The sequence below is a fragment of the Tachypleus tridentatus genome, chromosome 7 (assembly GCF_004210375.1).
Source record: "Tachypleus tridentatus isolate NWPU-2018 chromosome 7, ASM421037v1, whole genome shotgun sequence".
Classification (NCBI taxonomy): domain Eukaryota; kingdom Metazoa; phylum Arthropoda; class Merostomata; order Xiphosura; family Limulidae; genus Tachypleus; species Tachypleus tridentatus.
This window is the reverse complement of record NC_134831.1, coordinates 107,277,687-107,297,500: the sequence shown is the minus strand read 5'-3', so window position 1 is coordinate 107,297,500 and position 19,814 is coordinate 107,277,687. Positions and strand designations below refer to the sequence as shown.

The 19,814-nt window shown below is 32.1% G+C and overlaps 1 protein-coding gene across 4 annotated transcripts in view; it reads left to right on the top strand.

Annotated features, from left to right (window-relative positions):
- The window catches only part of mon2 (Mon2 homolog, regulator of endosome-to-Golgi trafficking), a 130,102-nt gene that overhangs the window by 33,217 nt on the left and 77,071 nt on the right, over nt 1–19,814 (top strand). For 3 of the 4 annotated variants that reach the window (XM_076513444.1, XM_076513445.1, XM_076513446.1), the window contains exons 9-14: nt 6,734–6,931; nt 8,264–8,388; nt 9,136–9,429; nt 9,744–10,043; nt 11,387–11,568; nt 14,024–14,199. In XM_076513444.1, coding sequence (XP_076369559.1) covers nt 6,734–6,931; nt 8,264–8,388; nt 9,136–9,429; nt 9,744–10,043; nt 11,387–11,568; nt 14,024–14,199 — 1,275 coding nt within the window. The remainder of the gene's footprint in view (nt 1–6,733; nt 6,932–8,263; nt 8,389–9,135; nt 9,430–9,743; nt 10,044–11,386; nt 11,569–14,023; nt 14,200–19,814) is intronic. The other variant, XM_076513447.1, reaches the window with a different exon arrangement.

Sequence of the window (19,814 nt, the reverse complement as noted above, 5' to 3'; positions counted from 1 at the left end):
TTCTATTATCTAATATCCAGTGAAACATCAAGATGTGATACTTTATTTCTACAATCAGATATCCAGTTAAATGTCAAGTTGTGATCCTCTATTTCTATTATCAAATATCCAGTGAAACATTAAGATGTGATACTTTATTTCTACAATCAGATATCCAGTTAAATGTCAAGTTGTGATCCTCTATTTCTATTATCAAATATCCAGTGAAACATTAAGATGTGATGCTTTATTTCTATGATCAGATATCCAGTTAAATGTCAAGTTGTGATCCTTAATTTCTATTATCAAATATCCAGTGAAACATTAAGATGTGATACTTTATTTCTACAATCAGATATCCAGTTAAATGTCAAGTTGTGATCCTCTATTTCTATTTTATAAAATACTAGTTGGATTTTAAATTATCTTTTCTACTACACGAACGTAGTGGGATGTTAAATTATGATCTTTTAATTATAAGAGTCCAGGAAAATACTGAATTATTGCCCTTTATTTATATTACATAAGTGACTAGTGAATTTTTATATTACGATTTTTTTATTACTATTAACCTTCCTCCATGGATATATATATATTCTGTATATGTCATGAGGTTTTAGTGAGTTACATTAAAAATTTATTAAACTACTTTTCTTTCATGGTATATCAATGACTGTACCTTAAATGTATAGCTGATAATCCATATTTGGATATTATACAAGTTTTAACTTTTTATTTTTATAAAGCAATATTTTCAAAAAATATGAAATTTTTCCTTGGTTTGAGAATTGTCACATTTGCTATCTAGGCATCTCGTCTTCTCTAATTTATTTACTACTCTTTCAAGAAGTATGAAATTTAACATAATTTGCTTATTGTAATTGTCTCATCACTATGGTAAAGCATAATTTTCATAGTTTTCAATCTTATTTGGTTATAGAGCCATGAAATAAACAACCAGATCCCTCTTGCCACACCCACCTGTCATATCTTCTTTTGGAAATTACCAATAGTTCTCTGATGTTCAATACTATATTATTTATAAAGAATAGAAAGCCAATGTTTTCATCTATCAAAATGCCATTTGTTAAATTGTTTTCTGTAAAGAGAAGTGTCAATGTCTCTTTCAGTTTAAACTTTATTCCCATTGAAAATACATCAACAAACTGAGATTAAGTTAATGGCTTTTGTTGCATAGTTAGAAAGCTATAGAAATTGTGATAGTTATAAAACACTGTATGCTTCTTTCACATTAACAAACAAAGAATCCAGGTGAGTTTCATTTTCTTGTCTTTCATGTGTATTATTTATTCATTATTATGAAAGTAACTAAAATGTAAAAACTGAATTTTTTTTAATGTTAGTTAATGTTGGATTAGGTAAAATAAATAATCATAATATAATAAATTATATTAATGAAGCACACTTTTCAGTAACTTTTGAGTAATTTCATTTGATAGCGTAACGTGAGCTGCATGTACAGAAAGTGATTTACAACTTATAATAACACAAATGGTAATTATTCAGAGTTCTAAGGGCAATAAAACAACAAAATTTACATATAAATTGATGTATAATGTTATGAGTGTAAAGCTATTTAGGATAAACCAATGTAGTATTGATGTATAATGTTATGAGTGTAAAGCTATTTAGGATAAACCAATGTAGTATTGATGTATAATGTTATGAGTGTAAAGCTATTTAGGATAAACCAATATAGTATTGATGTATAATGTTATAAGCTATTTAGGATAAACCAATGTAGTATTGATGTATAATGTTATGAGTGTAAAGCTATTTAGGATAAACCAATGTAGTATTGATGTATAATGTTATGAGTGTAAAGCTATTTAGGATAAAACAATGTAGTATTGATGTATAATGTTATGAGTGTAAAGCTATTTAGGATAAACCAATGTAGTATTGATGTATAATGTTATGAGTGTAAAGCTATTTAGGATAAACCAGTGTAGTTTCATATTACTAGCTGAAGTAATTCTAGAAAAAAAGGCAATTTAGATTTATTTCATATAAGGTTTCTATGTATATGTGAGCTGGACACTTTTATAGTAGGTGTCTGTGACTTGTTGGCAATAAATTTGAATAATAAATAGTCAGCACACAATCCACCACTTATTTTAAAAATAATATATAAACAAAATAAGTCAAACATATGTACAAAAACTTGTTACACTATTGATTATGATCAGTGTGTCTAAAACTTTAAATAATTCTCTACTTTTTCTTCTGCCATCACAATATAATTAATAATAAGTTTACCTACATTACCCTATGGGTTACTGCAGTTCTATACAGAGCTTTAAATAATTCTTCTTTACATCAAGAGTCTAGACAAATTAATTCAGTGACTTTAGAATCGAGTTGCCAAGATGAATTATTTTTGTCTGCTCTGTTTTTTACTGCACAGTCTGAGTTTAATTTGCTATATCCAGATTTTTAAATAGTTGTATCCTTTTTTCACACAGGCTGGTACAATTACCTTTAGAACACCCTTTGACAAGACAGGTTATTCTACTTATCTCTGTTGATTTGTGAAATTTAATTAAAATATTGCCTATCAGGGCAAACCTAACAATTACTTAGTTTAACATTACTTTTACTAAGTTAATGTTTTCTGACTGGATTTCACATATCTTATGCTAACTTAATTGCCTCTTATTCTCTCTCAGTCTGTAGACAGACATACAGACACACAAACAAACAAACAAAAGCCCAACTGAGGCCTAGAGTTGTCTACAAACTATGGTGTGCCATGATATAAGAATACTTACTTAAGGCAACAAGAAAAATACAGAAGGTTTGAGTTATGTGACATCAATTTAAAACAGTTGAACCACACACATGATGTACAACTTTCATCAAGTTATGTAATGAAATTTGTCATAACAGTTGCCATTAAAATAATTAATTTTAACACATTTGTTATGAAAACTAAATAATTATTAAATATTAAATCACTAAATGAACTAAATAATAACTCTTACATTAAATGATCTTGTATATTCAATGATTTTTGATGGTTACTAGGTCAGTCAAAGTGACAAAAAGTTACATAAAGTTAGGGTGGAGAAAGTAACAGATAGATTACAATGTATTGCTTAAAAATAATTCCAGATTTATTTGGTAGGTTTTAAAGATTATGTAATTAAAAGTTGACATATCTGAGATGAATAAAAGTATTTTTAAACTTAATTTGGAAGTCATTTAGTACTCATATACACAAATTGTTTTAACTTTCTCAACACACATAGGCTTGGTCATTTAGTACTCAGATACACAAATTGTTTTAACTTTCTCAACACACACAGGCTTGGTCATTTAGTACTCAGATACACAAATTGTTTTAACTTTCTCAACACACATAGGCTTGGTCATTTAGTACTCAGATACACAAATTGTGTTAATTTTCTCAACACACACAGGCTTGGTCATTTAGTACTCAGATACACAAATTATTTTAACTTTCTCAACACACACAGGCTTGGTCATTTAGTACTCAGATACACAAATTGTGTTAACTTTCTCAGCACACACAGGCTTGGTCATTTAGTACTGAGATACAGAAATTGTGTTAACTTTCTCAACACACACAGGCTTGGTCATTTAGTACTCAGATACACAAATTATTTTAACTTTCTCAACACACACAGGCTTGGTCATTTAGTACTCAGATACACAAATTGTTTTAACTTTCTCAACACACATAGGCTTGGTCATTTAGTACTCAGATACACAAATTGTTTTAACTTTCTCAACACACACAGGCTTGGTCATTTAGTACTCAGATACACAAATTGTGTTAATTTTCTCAACACACACAGGCTTGGTCATTTAGTACTCAGATACACAAATTATTTTAACTTTCTCAACACACACAGGCTTGGTCATTTAGTACTCAGATACACAAATTGTGTTAACTTTCTCAGCACACACAGGCTTGGTCATTTAGTACTGAGATACAGAAATTGTGTTAACTTTCTCAACACACACAGGCTTGGTCATTTAGTACTCAGATACACAAATTATTTTAACTTTCTCAACACACACAGGCTTGGTCATTTAGTACTCAGATACACAAATTGTGTTAACTTTCTCAGCACACACAGGCTTGGTCATTTAGTACTCAGATACACAAATTATTTTAACTTTCTCAACACACACAGGCTTGGTCATTTAGTACTCAGATACACAAATTGTGTTAACTTTCTCAGCACACACAGGCTTGGTCATTTAGTACTGAGATACAGAAATTGTGTTAACTTTCTCAACACACACAGGCTTGGTCATTTAGTACTCAGATACACAAATTATTTTAACTTTCTCAACACACACAGGCTTGGTCATTTAGTACTCGGATACACAAATTGTGTTAACTTTCTCAGCACACACAGGCTTGGTCATTTAGTACTCAGATACATAAATTGTGTTAACTTTCTCAACACACACAGGCTTGGTCATTTAGTACTCGGATACATAAATTGTGTTAACTTTCTCAACACACACAGGCTTGGTCATTTAGTACTCAGATACACAAATTGTGTTAACTTTCTCAACACACACAGGCTTGGTCATTTAGTACTCAGATACATAAATTGTGTTAACTTTCTCAACACACACAGGCTTGGTCATTTAGTACTCGGATACATAAATTGTGTTAACTTTCTCAACACACACAGGCTTGGTCATTTAGTACTCAGATACACAAATTGTGTTAACTTTCTCAACACACACAGGCTTGGTCATTTAGTACTCGGATACATAAATTGTGTTAACTTTCTCAACACACACAGGCTTGGTCATTTAGTACTCAGATACACAAATTGTGTTAACTTTCTCAGCACACACAGGCTTGGTCATTTAGTACTGAGATACAGAAATTGTGTTAACTTTCTCAACACACACAGGCTTGGTCATTTAGTACTCAGATACACAAATTGTGTTAACTTTCTCAACACACACAGGCTTGGTCATTTAGTACTCAGATACACAAATTGTGTTAACTTTCTCAACACACACAGGCTTGGTCATTTTGGCTGATCTTGTGATCTCTTTCTGCTCCTTTTAACATTTTCTAGTTTTGATATTACTAACACTTAAAGTTGTATGTATGTCTTTACAACATTTGACAGATTTCCAGTACACATTACAAATCTTTCATATACAAAAGATTATATTTTTAGTGAAGTATTTTAATAAACTAAAAAAAAAATGTCAGTGAATACATTGAGTATTTGTTTCAACTGGTCCATGTGAAAAGTGGGTTTCATATTAAGATTTAAGATAGTTTTCTTCATCTCAAAAACATCAAACTTCATTTGTGTAGTCTCTGAAACCTCATAAGTACTTTTCAAATGTTTGTTTTCAGTGAAACTGCATGTTTTATTATTTTTCTACCCTAACTCCATTTATCAAGCTTCTTAACCAGCAACAAAAGAAAATGGAAGAAATCTAAGTTACCCTTTATTTATTTCTAGAATGATTTCATGTTGTAACATGTAACTATATTTGTTTTATTAAATATCTTTGATCTTGTAACAGTATACAGTCTATTTATAATTAAATTGTATTGTTTTATTACCCTTTCAGCCATGTTAACTACTACTTTTCATGTTATTATAATTCATAAATCACTTGATGGAAGGTGGAGCTCATGTTATACTATCAAATTACATTACCCAGATAGAGCTGTTACCAAATCCTGAAACAGATATGACAAGTGTGTGGCAATAGGGGTCTGATTTTTTATTTGATAGCTCTGTAACGAAAAAAAAAAAAAAATTCAAGCTGTAAAAATTATGATTTGTCTGAGCAGTGAAAGTTTTATAGGAAGTAATTTACACTTATTTTTGTGCTTATTGGAATGGTGGTCAATAGAATAATGAAGAGAACATGCCTAAAGAAAATATTCCACATGTGTTACACTAGGGGCAATTTTAGATTTTTTAAAACTATTACCTTATAAAATTAAGAATTTAAAACATATACTATTAAAGTATGGATTATTAGATTTTATACTATACTTATTGATATAACATAAACAAAAAGTAATGTTGGACTAAAACCTTGTATCGTGCAGTAAAATATACCCGTGGCAACAAAGTCCAGTAACATGTTAAGTTATGGTCTTTTTTTCTATATTACCTAACATTTTATTGGCTTAAACTATTTTAGACATGTATGTTGTTTCTTTTCAACCTTTTTTGTTTATTGGTCCATACAAATTTATCTTTATTGTTTATGAAACATTGTTTTATCCATGTTTTAAAGTCAGTTTGTTTGTATTCATTTCTTTGTGTAGTTTGCTGTATTATAAATTATTTGGTATGAATTAATATTTTATTTACCTTTTAAAATGTTAGTGTTAAAAATATTACCTTTTAAATTGTTGTTAGCAAATAAAAAACGTTTTTGTCTGTTAACCTTGTATGTCTGTGATATTTATGAAGTCCACCATCACTGATAGTTAAAGTAAATTTAGTATAAAGGTCCCAGTATAAACACAAGTTTGATATGTGTTAACATATGACTGTTTTACAGGTTAGCAGTTTCAACTGTGGTCAGATGTCGTTCTAACACATTTTTCTATGTTATCTTTATATTCTGGAAATTAAGGTTTTATTATTTTATAGTTAAGGTGTATCAAGTGGAACTCCACTCTTGGTTTGTGATAATAGAGTTGTTACTGTAATACATTGTTTGGTATTTTTGACCAACGCTCTTTCTTTATAAATAGCATTCTGAATTCAGCTTTTTACTGAAAGAGAGAGTATGTCCAATGATCATCAAACTGTTTTCTCCAAATATCAAGTATCGGCCAGGTGTTCAGCTGGCTAGCCAGCAACTGATGGCCTCTGATAAACCATTTTTTCCCATCACCATGAGGCTACTCAGGATTGTATCAGTCCTTATTCAGAAATATTACATCATGTTGGTAAGATCTGTTTCAGTAATACATAGATTTGAGTTTGGTCCTTTTAGAATCAAAATATAAATTATTTTATAAGTGTATTTTAGTACTCTAAATATTAAAATAAATTTTTGTCTGTGTATTCACAGTATATCTCAGTTCATCTCATCTTTATGGTAAGGATTTTGAAGTATAAGCTGTTTACTTCTTGTAACAAACTTCTGAATACGTTGTCCACAGTTTACACATTGAGACAGATCTCTTTCCAAGAAGAGAAACACATAGATTTATGACCCAAGAATTTCTTTGTTTGTAACTGAATAATTAGTACTGGTAGGTATTTCAGTTTGAAATCTTCCAAAGAAAACCTCAGAAGATGGTGGGGGTACTTGGAAAGAAGCTTTTCTACTCCATCCCATTCATAGTTAAGGTAGGGGCAGGGTCTTAGTGTAAGTGGTTGAATTGGTTTTACAGGACAGGAACACAAAATTCAAAACACAAAATAAATGGCCAGTCTTAGATATATGGTCCTTCAGAACAATGGGGATATAAAATCCTTTATAGTATAATTTGATGTAGGGGAGGGACTCTTACCAAAGTAATAAAACAAAGTATTTATTATGCTACACAATGGGCCATTTATGCTGTGCCTATCATGGGTACCAAAAACCCACTTTTTAGCATCGTAATTTCTCAGGCGTGCACTGAGCTTCTGGGGAACAACAAGGGAGGTATGTTTAAATATGTGAGCTACTTCTGGTAAGAAGCAAAATATATAATCACAAGAGCCACCATATACACATTGACACTTCTAGCAAGAAGAACAACAAGTATCTGTGTGAGAGTCACAGTTTACACATTCACATTTCTCTTGGTATGAGAACAAAACTATGACTGTGAAAGTCACTATTTACACATTCACACATCTTCTGACAAAACAAATAGAACCACAATGTTACTCTGTTGTAAAATAGTCATAAAAGTAATGTTTTAAAGTTAGCTAAAAGAAAGGTATAATGATGAAAACTGAAAATTTATTCAAATACCAAGCTTTTAGTAGACAAAGTGTGAAAGCCATGTAGAGTCAAGACAGTTTAGCCTGCTAGTAGGTCATTAGTCATTAAAGTGATATTTCTACTTCCACCAGTATCTTAATTTTCAAGTTTAGTGATCAGTCCTACATAGTTTTTTTTTCTTCATTTAGTAATAATTTTTTTTTTTATTTCTTTAATCATTGTGATTTGATGGCTGCAGATAGTCTGGATATAAGAATGTTATCTCTCAGTTATTTGTACATCAGTTTATGACATGTAACTTTTATATAAAAAGATAATTGTATGTTATCTTATTTTACAGGTGACTGAATGTGAAATTTTTCTGTCTTTGGTTGTTAAATTCCTGGATGGAGACAAACCACAATGGCAGAGAGCATTGGCACTTGAGGTGTTGCATAAGATGTGTATTCAACATGAGCTTCTAAAGTAAGACTATTAGTTCTTCATTGGTTTCCTTCCATGTACTGTATCAGTAAACTTGAGTTAGCGAGTAATGTGCAACATCTGTTGTGCACAAGACTATTTCCAAAAACAATCTAAATGAAGAATTTATTCCAATTAACATTAAACTATTATTACATCCAACATTTAACCTTTTAAATATATGCACAGAATATTTAAATATGGTGTACTTTCAAGCACCTTATGTTGTTTCAACCCAACTTTTTTGATTTTCAGTATGAGTATTCTTGTGGTTTAGGTATTCAGTTTGTTTTGTGTTCTTATTAGTCAACTTGAAGTTTTATGTTCTTCACAGCTATGTGAAAGTGAACTATTTGGAATGTAGTTATATGTAATAGACAGTAAGCTTAAGGAGATAATTTTATCTAACATCTACATGCAAGTGATCTACTTTAAGTTATAAACAGTGGGTCTCAGGAAATCATTTTATATTCTATTACAAATACTTTAAGTAATGAACAGTAGGTCTAAGGAAATCATTTTTTATTTTGTTACATCTACTTGAAGTAATAAACAGTAGGTCTAAGGAAATCATTTTATATTTTGTTACATCTACTTGAAGTAATAAACAGTAGGTTTAAGGAGATCATTTTATATTCTGTTGCATCTACATATAAGTAATCTACTTGGAGTATAGATTTTGTATTGTATGTAATAAACAGTTTGATAAATTCTTTTATGATGAAATAACCAAAGTTACCTTATTTCTAGGTCCTTCTGTGAATCATATGACATGAAGCCACACAGTACCAAAATTTTACAAGACATAGTAAATGCTCTTGGGTCCTACATTCAAAGCCTGTTTCTTAGTCCATCATCTGGTAGTCAGGTGTCAACTTTCAACTCCCAAAACCCACCAGTTTCAGTGACCCAGGGTCAACCACCAGCCCTAGTTGCAGGCATGCCTGTTGGTCCTGGGGTTACACCTCAGCCTGCTTTCTCTTATCGTTCTGTGTGGTTACCAATTGTTCTCATATTTTCTCCAGGCACTTGTAAACCCACATAGTAAGTTAACTAAGCAAAATATTATGGTGTTACAATGTAGTTGTGACTATGTATATGTATAAATTGCACTAAGATTTAAAATCAGCATCTGAAACCTACACAGTAAGTTAAACAAGCACTGTGATGATATAATGTGTTTGTAAAAATGGATGTATATTTCACATTTAAAATTAAGACCACAAATATATATCATAAAACAAGCACTGTGATGGTATTTAATATGTTGATAGTTTTGTGTATGATTAAATGAAGTGCAGAGCTTTAATGTATGCTGCTGCTTCTGTGTTAAATAATTATTGTTTATTTTCTACTAGCATTGAGAACCTGGAGAAATTAGAACCACCTGCTGTGACTGATGGCTATGGTATTTCTGTTGCTTATGCCTGTCTTCTAGATGTAGTGCGAGGTATTTCTATGGTTGTAGATGGAGAAGAAGTAACAAAGACAGATGAGGGAGATCTAACAAACTCCTTTACAGAGGAGAAGAAAGTTTCTGACCAACAAAACCTGTCCAGTAACACATTAGTGAAAAGTGACAAAGAACTATGTAAACAGCTCATAAATTCTACCTGGTGTGGATTGCTGGCTGCTCTGTCTCTCTTGTTAGATGCTAGGTATAGTTTTTTATGTTAATAAATGTTTCTGGGATTGAGATATTTAACCTGGTGTTTCTTGGTGTTTTTTGGCTATCAAATAATTTGATTTTTCTCACAAAAATGTATGAAATGTATGTTAACTATCAAACAGTGAAGAGGCTTTCCTGAAGAGTTCATGTTAGATATTGTATAGTTTGATCTTTCTTGAATAACATATGATAAGTAACAAATAGGGGTAATATGTTGTTTTTGTTATTTTAACCATAAACTGTTAATGTGAGAAGCTTATGAAAGAATTTGAACAATTGTGGTTGAAAAACAAATCTAACGACATGGTGATGATAATGTACCAACTCTCTAATTAAAGCTACACCAAAATGACATTTAAGGAATATTAAGAGCACATGTTGAGTTACATAAAGGACATGAAACATACTTTATATCAAACATTAATCACTTCAGTTTTTCATGTGAAGATTAACATCTTGGTTTCAGACACTGATCACTTAGGTGTTTCCTGTTCAAGTTAACACCTTGACTTTAGACATTGAATACTTATGGTGTTTCATGTACAGGTTAACATCGTGACTTTAAACATGTGATCACTTAAGTGTTTCCTGTACAGGTTAACACCTTGACTTTAGACATTGAATACTTATGGTGTTTCATGTACAGGTTAACATCTTGACTTTAGACATTGAATACTTATGGTGTTTCATGTACAGGTTAACATCTTGACTTTAGACATTGAATACTTATGGTGTTTCATGTACAGGTTAACATCGTGACTTTAAACATGTGATCACTTAAGTGTTTTATATACATAGGAAAACATATTTTTGAATTGGTTGCCATAGAAATACCTTTATAGTTTTGTTTTTATAGAGACAAAGTATTTTAAAGGAATTTGTGTGTTTGATATATCATGTTACTCTTCCCTCTTTGGTGTGACAAAATAAAATAAGTTTAGGAAAAGTGCCGTAAGGCAGTATCCTACATCTGACTACATGTAGGTTGGTAGAAGATGGTCTTGAATTGGAAAAATAAATTACTTCTATATTTATGAAAAATATTTGCATCAAAAGTAAGTGTCTTCCCAGTTTTGGATTTGTTAGTTAAATATATATTTGTTTAGATTTTACACATTGGCTGAAGTGTTTCTCAATGATTCTTTACTTTTCCAAATGGTTTACCAACTACTTACATAACTTGTGTAAATTCAGTGTATTCTGTTTCTTTAACTCACTAAAATTACACCACAATAATTGGTAGTTAAAAAGTATTTCTAATATTTGTTGTGCAGCATATTTGTCATTTCACTGTTAATTGTAGGTTAGCCTAATGAAGATAATTTTTTCCAGCATGGATGAAACTGCAACTGAGAATATCTTAAAGACCATGCAGACATACACCAACCTCTGTGGGCAACTTGAGATGGTCATCCCCAGAGATGCATTTATTACAGCCATGTGTAAAGCATCCCTACCACCTCACTATACTCTGACTGTTCTAAACACAGCAGGAGCAAAGGGTGAACAGAAAGGTTGTCTGTATCATTATTGTTAAATGGTTACAAATTAGTATTTAAAGCCATATTCTTACATTAAAGATAACAAAAGAACTGGCATAGGAAAATTAATATCCTTAAATTTATGATCTACTTTTAAAAATATTTAATAGAGGACTTCAGACTCTGCATATAGATTACTTAAACATGTTGAATGGAGACAGGACTGTAGTTATTATTTGTGGTATATTATGTTTAAACATTATATTGAATAGAGACAGGACTGTAGTTACTGTATGTAGTATATTATGTTTAAACATTATATTGAATAGAGACAGGACTGTAGTTACTATATGTAGTATATTATGTTTAAACATTATATTGAATAGAGACAGGTCTGTAGTTACTGTATGTAGTATATTATGTTTAAACATTATATTGAATAGAGACAGGTCTGTAGTTACTGTATGTAGTATATTATGTTTAAACATTATATTGAATAGAGACAGGACTGTAGCTACTATATGTAGTATATTGTGTTTAAATATTATATTGAATAGAGACAGTACTATAGCTACTATATGTAGTATATTGTGTTTAAAAATTATATTGAATAGAGACAGGACTGTAGCTACTATATGTAGTATATTATGTTTAAACATTATATTGAATAGAGACAGGACTGTAGTTACTATATGTAGTATATTATGTTCAAACATTATATTGAATAGAGACAGGACTGTAGTTACTATATGTAGTATATTATGTTTAAACATTATATTGCACAGAAACAGGACTGTAGTTACTGTATGTAGTATATTATGTTTAAACATTATATTGAATAGAGACAGGACTGTAGTTACTATATGTAGTATATTATGTTTAAACGTTATATTGAATAGAGACAGGACTGTAGTTACTGTATGTAGTATATTATGTTTAAACATTATATTGAATAGAGACAGGACTGTAGTTACTGTATGTAGTATATTATGTTTAAACATTATATTGAATAGAGACAGGACTGTAGTTACTATATGTAGTATATTATGTTTAAACATTATATTGAATAGAGACAGGACTGTAGCTACTATATGTAGTATATTATGTTTAAACATTATATTGAATAGAGACAGGACTGTAGTTACTGTATGTAGTATATTATGTTTAAACATTATATTGAATAGAGACAGGACTGTAGTTACTGTATGTAGTATATTATGTTTAAACATTATATTGAATAGAGACAGGACTGTAGTTACTGTATGTAGTATATTATGTTTCAACGTTATATTGAATAGAGACAGGACTGTAGTTAGTTACTATATGTAGTATATTATGTTTAAACATATATTGAATAGAGACAGGACTGTAGTTACTATATGTAGTATATTATGTTTAAACGATATATTGAATAGAGACAGGACTGTAGTTACTATATGTAGTATATTATGTTTAAACATTATATTGAATAGAGACAGGACTGTAGTTACTATATGTAGTATATTATGTTTAAACATTATATTGAATAGAGACAGGACTGTAGTTACTATATGTAGTATATTATGTTTAAACATTATATTGAATAGAGACAGGACTGTAGTTACTGTATCTAGTATATTATGTTTAAACATTATATTGAATAGAGACAGGACTGTAGTTACTCTATGTAGTATTTATGTTTAAACATTATATTGAATAGAGACAGGACTGTAGTTACTGTATGTAGTATATTATGTTTAAACATTATATTGAATAGAGACAGGACTGTAGTTACTGTATGTAGTATATTATGTTTAAACATTATATTGAATAGAGACAGGACTGTAGTTACTATATGTAGTATATTATGTTTAAACGTTATATTGAATAGAGACAGGACTGTAGTTACTATATGTAGTATATTATGTTTAAACATTATATTAAATAGAGACAGGACTGTAGTTACTGTATGTAGTATATTGTGTTTAAACATTATATTGAATAGAGACAGTACTGTAGTTACTATATGTAGTATATTATGTTTAAACATTATATTGCATAGAGACAGGACTGTAGTGTGTAGTATATTATTTTAAACATTATATTGAATTGAGACAGGATTGCAGTTAGTATATGTAGTATGTTATTTAAACATCACGTTGAATATAGACAAGACCATAGATCCTGTATATACATTACTGTATTTAAATGTTACGTACAAAAGAGATCTCCATATCATGTATGTAGTTTACTGTTTTTGACTTTTTGCTGATCTTGCGTATGATTTTCTCTACTTATTTCCCTGAAGGATTAATATTACATTGTAAAGTTAATTTTAAAAGTGTTCATACATTCATCTTATAAGTTCACTAAGGAACTTGTTTCTTGTTTATTTATTATTTTATGATATACTGTTTTTAAAGAATATCTGCAAAAGGTAAATATAATTTTTAACATTTAGTTGAAATATTTAATTCTGAAAACATTTCTCATTTTTAATATTTTGAAGGTCATGCACATATGGGCAGTCAGGAGTATAGCTCCTCCACTCCTACTGGTCATCCATCGCTGGGTATGTACTTAGGTGGCTCAGATCCTCATGAAGTTCGACAGCAGGTTGTTGCTGTGGGTACACCTCTTCCAACAGCATCTCTACCTATTGGTGCTCAGCAAGGACCTGTAATGGTGAGTTTTATATTTAAGAATTGTTAGTATACTTAAATTGTCCCCTTGGTGTGGATTGCTGTAAGTAGTGAGAGGATCTCCCAGGGAAGGTTCTGTTCTTTCACTTTACCTCCTCTGGGATCTAAAGATCTACCCACATGTTTGCCGTGCATGGTGATCTATGAAGGGGAGGAGAGGATCCTGTTAGTTGAGTGGTCCAACCCTAATATACCACTTTGGCCTTGAATTCCTGTAGACGGACAGACATGGTGTGGCCCCCCTAGGATCATTTGGCTTGTCCATTTGGGCTAGGGGTCAACCAAGTAACAGTGTTGGATGTTCTCAACAGGTATTATGGACATTGTATCTGATACTAGTGTTTGTGCATTGTGTTCACAAAACCTGACATTGCTGCAGTGTTCTTGTTTGGCATTGCAGTGTGTCTCCTTGTCGGGCTCAATGGTGGGTGGGGTCAGTGGGCACCAAAACATTCTTTCTTTAATATGGATCCCCCAAATAGAAACTTAAATAATATAGTGAAAAAACAATCCATAGGTAAGTGAACACGTATTGAAGATTCTGAGCAGCAGTCTTCAAGATTTCTAACCCCTTTACCTCAATTTCTTATATTACATTCTCTTTCAGACAAATCTTCAGGGCAAATGTCTCCCTTTTTCATTCAGAAAGGACTAGATGAACTTGCTGGCTTTCAAAAATCAGTCAAAACACTTCTCTCTGGTACATTATTGGTGGAAACATCCACATCTCAACACAGTGAACTAGTCTTACATTCAAAGGTGATTGGAGATATACTAATTGAGGTTATGTCCCATGCTACTTTGAATTTGTCACAAGGAGTTATTCTAGAGAGGGATTTGAAGAACATTCCTGAGTCAGAGATTGTCGTTGGTTTCTTCACCCAAGGAGTTTCTGCAGTGAGGCATATCTCGGCTCGCAAAGATGGAATTATGATGGTGACCAATGTCCACATTTTAACATTTACATCACAGTATTCACCTGCCACCATCAAGGCAGGTTATCTTAATTGCAAGGTATGGCCATACATTCCAAACCTTCTTGGATGTTTCCAGTGTTAGCAGTTCAGTGAAAAAAAGATGCAGATTTTGAAGATGATTTGAAACATTATTTATCCTGAGGCTCAAAAGTTATTGTCCACCACTTCTTCTAGGATGTATGCTGCTGCACTTTTATACAGTGGGCATGCAGACAGATCTCTCCATTCCTTAAACAAAAACCCATTCTCAAACCATATGAAAAGTCATTTGACCTCCATGGTTAAAAAAGTTGATGAATCAATATCAACACCCATTTCTGTCCTTAACATTCATTCCAGCAAACCCCAAAATTCACGTTTTTTAGTTATGGGTACAGGCATTTCCTTGGGTGCATCTTCTTCTCCTGCTTCAAGATGCAAAATGATCAATTGTTCACATCCTCAGTCACTGGAATTTTCTTTCAAAGACAGAGACCTGCCCAATCAATTGATTAAAGAAAATAAAGAAAAAAGTCATGGTCAAAAACAGAAGGGCTCTCCACCCAATTCACCTACACAGAAATAAAAATAGCCACTTTGATACAATGGAACGGTTAAGGTTTTTATTCTAATCTGGAATTTATCCAAGCACTGATTGCTACCTACCATCCTGTATATCTTTCCTTACAGGAAACATTACTGAAACTTGTCTATACAATCACCTTTTGGCAGTTTTCTTTGTATAGAAATGACAGGTTGTGTGATGGAAAAGTGCATGAAGGGGTGGCACTGTCGGTTGATCAGCAAGTGCACACCCTGACTTTGCCACTCGACACTAGCCATCTGTGTTTCCTTGGGTTGTACCATCACTGTTTTCTCTACCTGTCTCCTGAAGAGACCTATGATTAATCAGAGCATGATGCTCTTGTTGAACAGTTGCCATCTTCCTTTTTGATCCTAGTGGACATAATACCCTCTGGGGAGGCACTGATATTGATGAGAGGGTTACTCTGTAAAGTGTATGTTCTCAGATCACAACCTTTCTCTTTTAAATACTGGTTCTCTTACTTATTTTCATGCACCTAAACAGTCTTTTACTTCTATTGATCTCTAGATTTGCTCCCCTTCATTATTTTCCTATTTTTCATGGAGGGTTGACAATAATCCACGAGGCAGTGATCATTTTCCTGTAATCTTGAGATAGACTGGCTCTGGTCGATGCCACCTGACACGTGTGCTCCAGTGCAAGTTGGATCGAGCAAACTGGCCCTATTTCACTGCTCTCACAGAACTTGATCCCGCCATTGTCTGTAAGCCATCAATAGACGACTGTGTGGCAGCAGTAACTGACTGTATTATACAAGCAACTGCTCAGTATATTCCTAAAACCTCGACATATTTTTCACGATATCCTCGTCCATGGTGGAATCCTGCCTGCCACATGGCACGGAAGGTTCAAAACTGAGTTTGGTTGCATGCAGAATCCCCCTCTACAGCTTCTGTGTTTACTACTGAACTGTATGCCATTTCTCTTGCCCTGGATCACATAAAAGCTAAGTAGTACTCAAATTGCAGTATTTATACTGACTCACTTAGTTCTGTACTGGTTCTGGAATTGCGTCATGCTCATTCTTGCCTTGTTTTTGCCAATATTCAAAACTGACTGGCCCATTTCTCTTTAACATCTACTTCTATCCAGTTTTTCCGGATACCAGGCCATATTGGTATTCGCGGGTAACAAGCCCACCAACACTGCAGCTAAATCTGTCTGTACGGCACTATCACTGCTGTGTCTGTTCCATACATAGACTATGGCCCTGTATTCAAGGCTTGGCTTCATGCTAGTTGACAGTCGACTTGGAGTGAGCAATGTGAAAACAAGCTTTTCCAAATAAGCCTTCTATTGGACTTTGACCATCTTGCTTCTGTAAGGATTAGAAAGAGGAAGTTGTTCCAACTAGACTACGCATTGGCCACAGTTTATTAACTCATCGTTGTCTTTTATCTGGGACTGGTGCACCAATGTGTTGTTTGTGTGACACTTAGATCACAATAAACCATTGTTACGACTCTCAATGATGGCATCATTTTATACATGCTTTGTCCCAAGATTTCTTGATAACGTTGGACAGTGTCATTGGTGATGGTGACATAGTCTACATTAGAAATGTTTTAGTTTTTTAAAGGCCATTAACCTTTTAAACACTATTTAAGTTTTTAATTTATAAATTAAACCTCTTTTTAATTTGATTATGTTTTAAGAATTAATGTATAACTAGTTAGATATGAAATTTGAAAATGGCCATAACATCAAATAACTCAAAACTAGGCCTGGAAAGGCCAACTTCAGGTGACTAATGCTGATGTTTGAACTTGCCCATTAGACATCCTGGTGAGTTATGATAATTAAAATTATGCTATAGAAAGTCCTTTACAACTTGTAATACTGTAGTTTCTCTCTTACTGCTGTAAACTAGATATAAAAATTGGATTTAACACTATGTATGTTTTTACTTCAAAAATTAAACTTTTTTTTTGTTTTACCTTAATTCTTTTTATGAATTTTAATAATTTTACTTTAATTTTAACTTTTTACCAGATGTTTGGCACAGATAGCCTAGTTGCTTTGTGCCACAAAATGCCAAACCAGCCAACCAACTTGCTGCTTTTGTGGTTTGATCTATAATGGAGATGTTGGTTTCTTCTAAATTGCTATAGAGAGACAGTATTTATGTGTTACTGCTGGGATGTCAAGAGGGGTGTGTGTGAGTTTTCATCAACTTCTTTTCTTTGCATTTTGATAAAATTTATGCAAACAGATTATGTTAGTGTGTTGCTATTAGAATGTTGAAAAAGGGGTGTTTCTATCTTCTTTCCGTGCTGTGATTTGAGTAATTTTGCTAATACACACAAGTAAATAAGTCACTTGAATAGGTTGCAATAAAAATATTCCTGTAGCAATAAAACAGATATTAAAAAAGATATCTGATCACAAATGTAAATATAGACAGAAGAAACTTAAAACAAATCTCTAGGTTTGTGGCTTCATTCTGACTTTTGTAAAATGTTTTAGAATTGTTTTCTCTACTGTGGGAACTTTCACTGTCCAATTTCTCAGAAATCATACATCACAGCTTACTCCAATTTTTTTTTTGATTTTCTTTGACACAGACAGGAATTTTTTCAAACAAGTCATTTTCAACCATTGGTGTTATCATATTTTGAATCTAAGATTTATTAATTACTGTCCAACATACTTTTTTAACACCATAAAATTCTCTCAACACATGATTCATGGGAAAGTCACTCACAGAAAAGTTGTTTGATAAAGAAAACGTGGATGAATTTGTTTCTAGAAGATGACGGTTCTGGGTAAATGTAAACAATTTGTTTCTAGAAGATGACAGGTTCTGGGTAAATGTAAACAATTTGTTTCTAGAAGATGACGGGTTCTGGGTAAATGTAAACAATTTGTTTCTAGAAGATGACAGGTTCTGGGTAAATGTAAACAATTTGTTTCTAGAAGATGACGGGTTCTGGGTAAATGTAAACAATTTGTTTCTAGAAGATGACGGGTTCTGGGTAAATGTAAACAATTTGTTTCTAGAAGATGACAGGTTCTGGGTAAATGTAAACAATTTGTTTCTAGAAGATGACAGGTTCTGGGTAAATGTAAACAATTTGTTTCTAGAAGATGACAGGTTCTGGGTAAATGTAAACATAAATCGTGTGATGGACAGAAGAAATTCTGGTTAATACTCCTTGGAGCTGTAGATATACAGGTTCAAACATTAAAAAAATTTTTTTTGCAAGTTAATTAAATTTTTAAAAGTAACAAAATATAAATTCTTAGATATGCTTAAATAAAGAAGTCTTGAAATATAGACATAATTATTGTTTTTACTTAAATTGTATAATTTGATATACAAGTTTTTCATCAGAATGGAAGGCTACTCTGCAGTTTTAATAGTGTTAAGATGGAAACTAGATAGAGGGCTAGATCAGTAATGTTTGTTGTTTCTTTTAGATGGTAAAGGTGGAACTAGGTGTAGGGGTTGATTATGTTTGTTGTATTTCTATGAGTTAAGATGGAACTAGATAGTGGGCTTGATCATGTTATGGTGTGTCACTGTTTAGTTAATTATTTGATGTTTTCTTTAGATATGTAAAGTGGAGCTAGGTATAGGGCTGTATCATGGTGAGTCAATGATGTGTTAATTACTTGATGTTTGTTTTTAGGTGGTTAAGATGAGAGCTAGGTACAGAGCTAGACAATGGCATGATGATTCAGTGATTTGATTTTTGTTGTTTTGTTTTAGATGGTTATGAAGAGAACTAGGTAGAGGGCTTGATTATTTTTGTTTGTTGTTGTTTTTTAGGGGTTAAGATGAAAACTAGGTGGGAGGCTAGTTCTTGGTATGGTGAGTCAATGATGTGTTAATTACTTGGCATGTTTTGTTTCCTTTGAGATGGTTAAAATGAGAACTATGTAGAGGGCTAGATAAAGGCATGATGAGTCAGTAAAGAGTTGATTACTTGATGTTTGTTGTTTCCAAAACATACTTACCACCTGATGACACTAGTAGCTACCTAATCCTCAACCCCTAGGGTTTCAATTATGCCCATCTTAAGTATTGGTCTG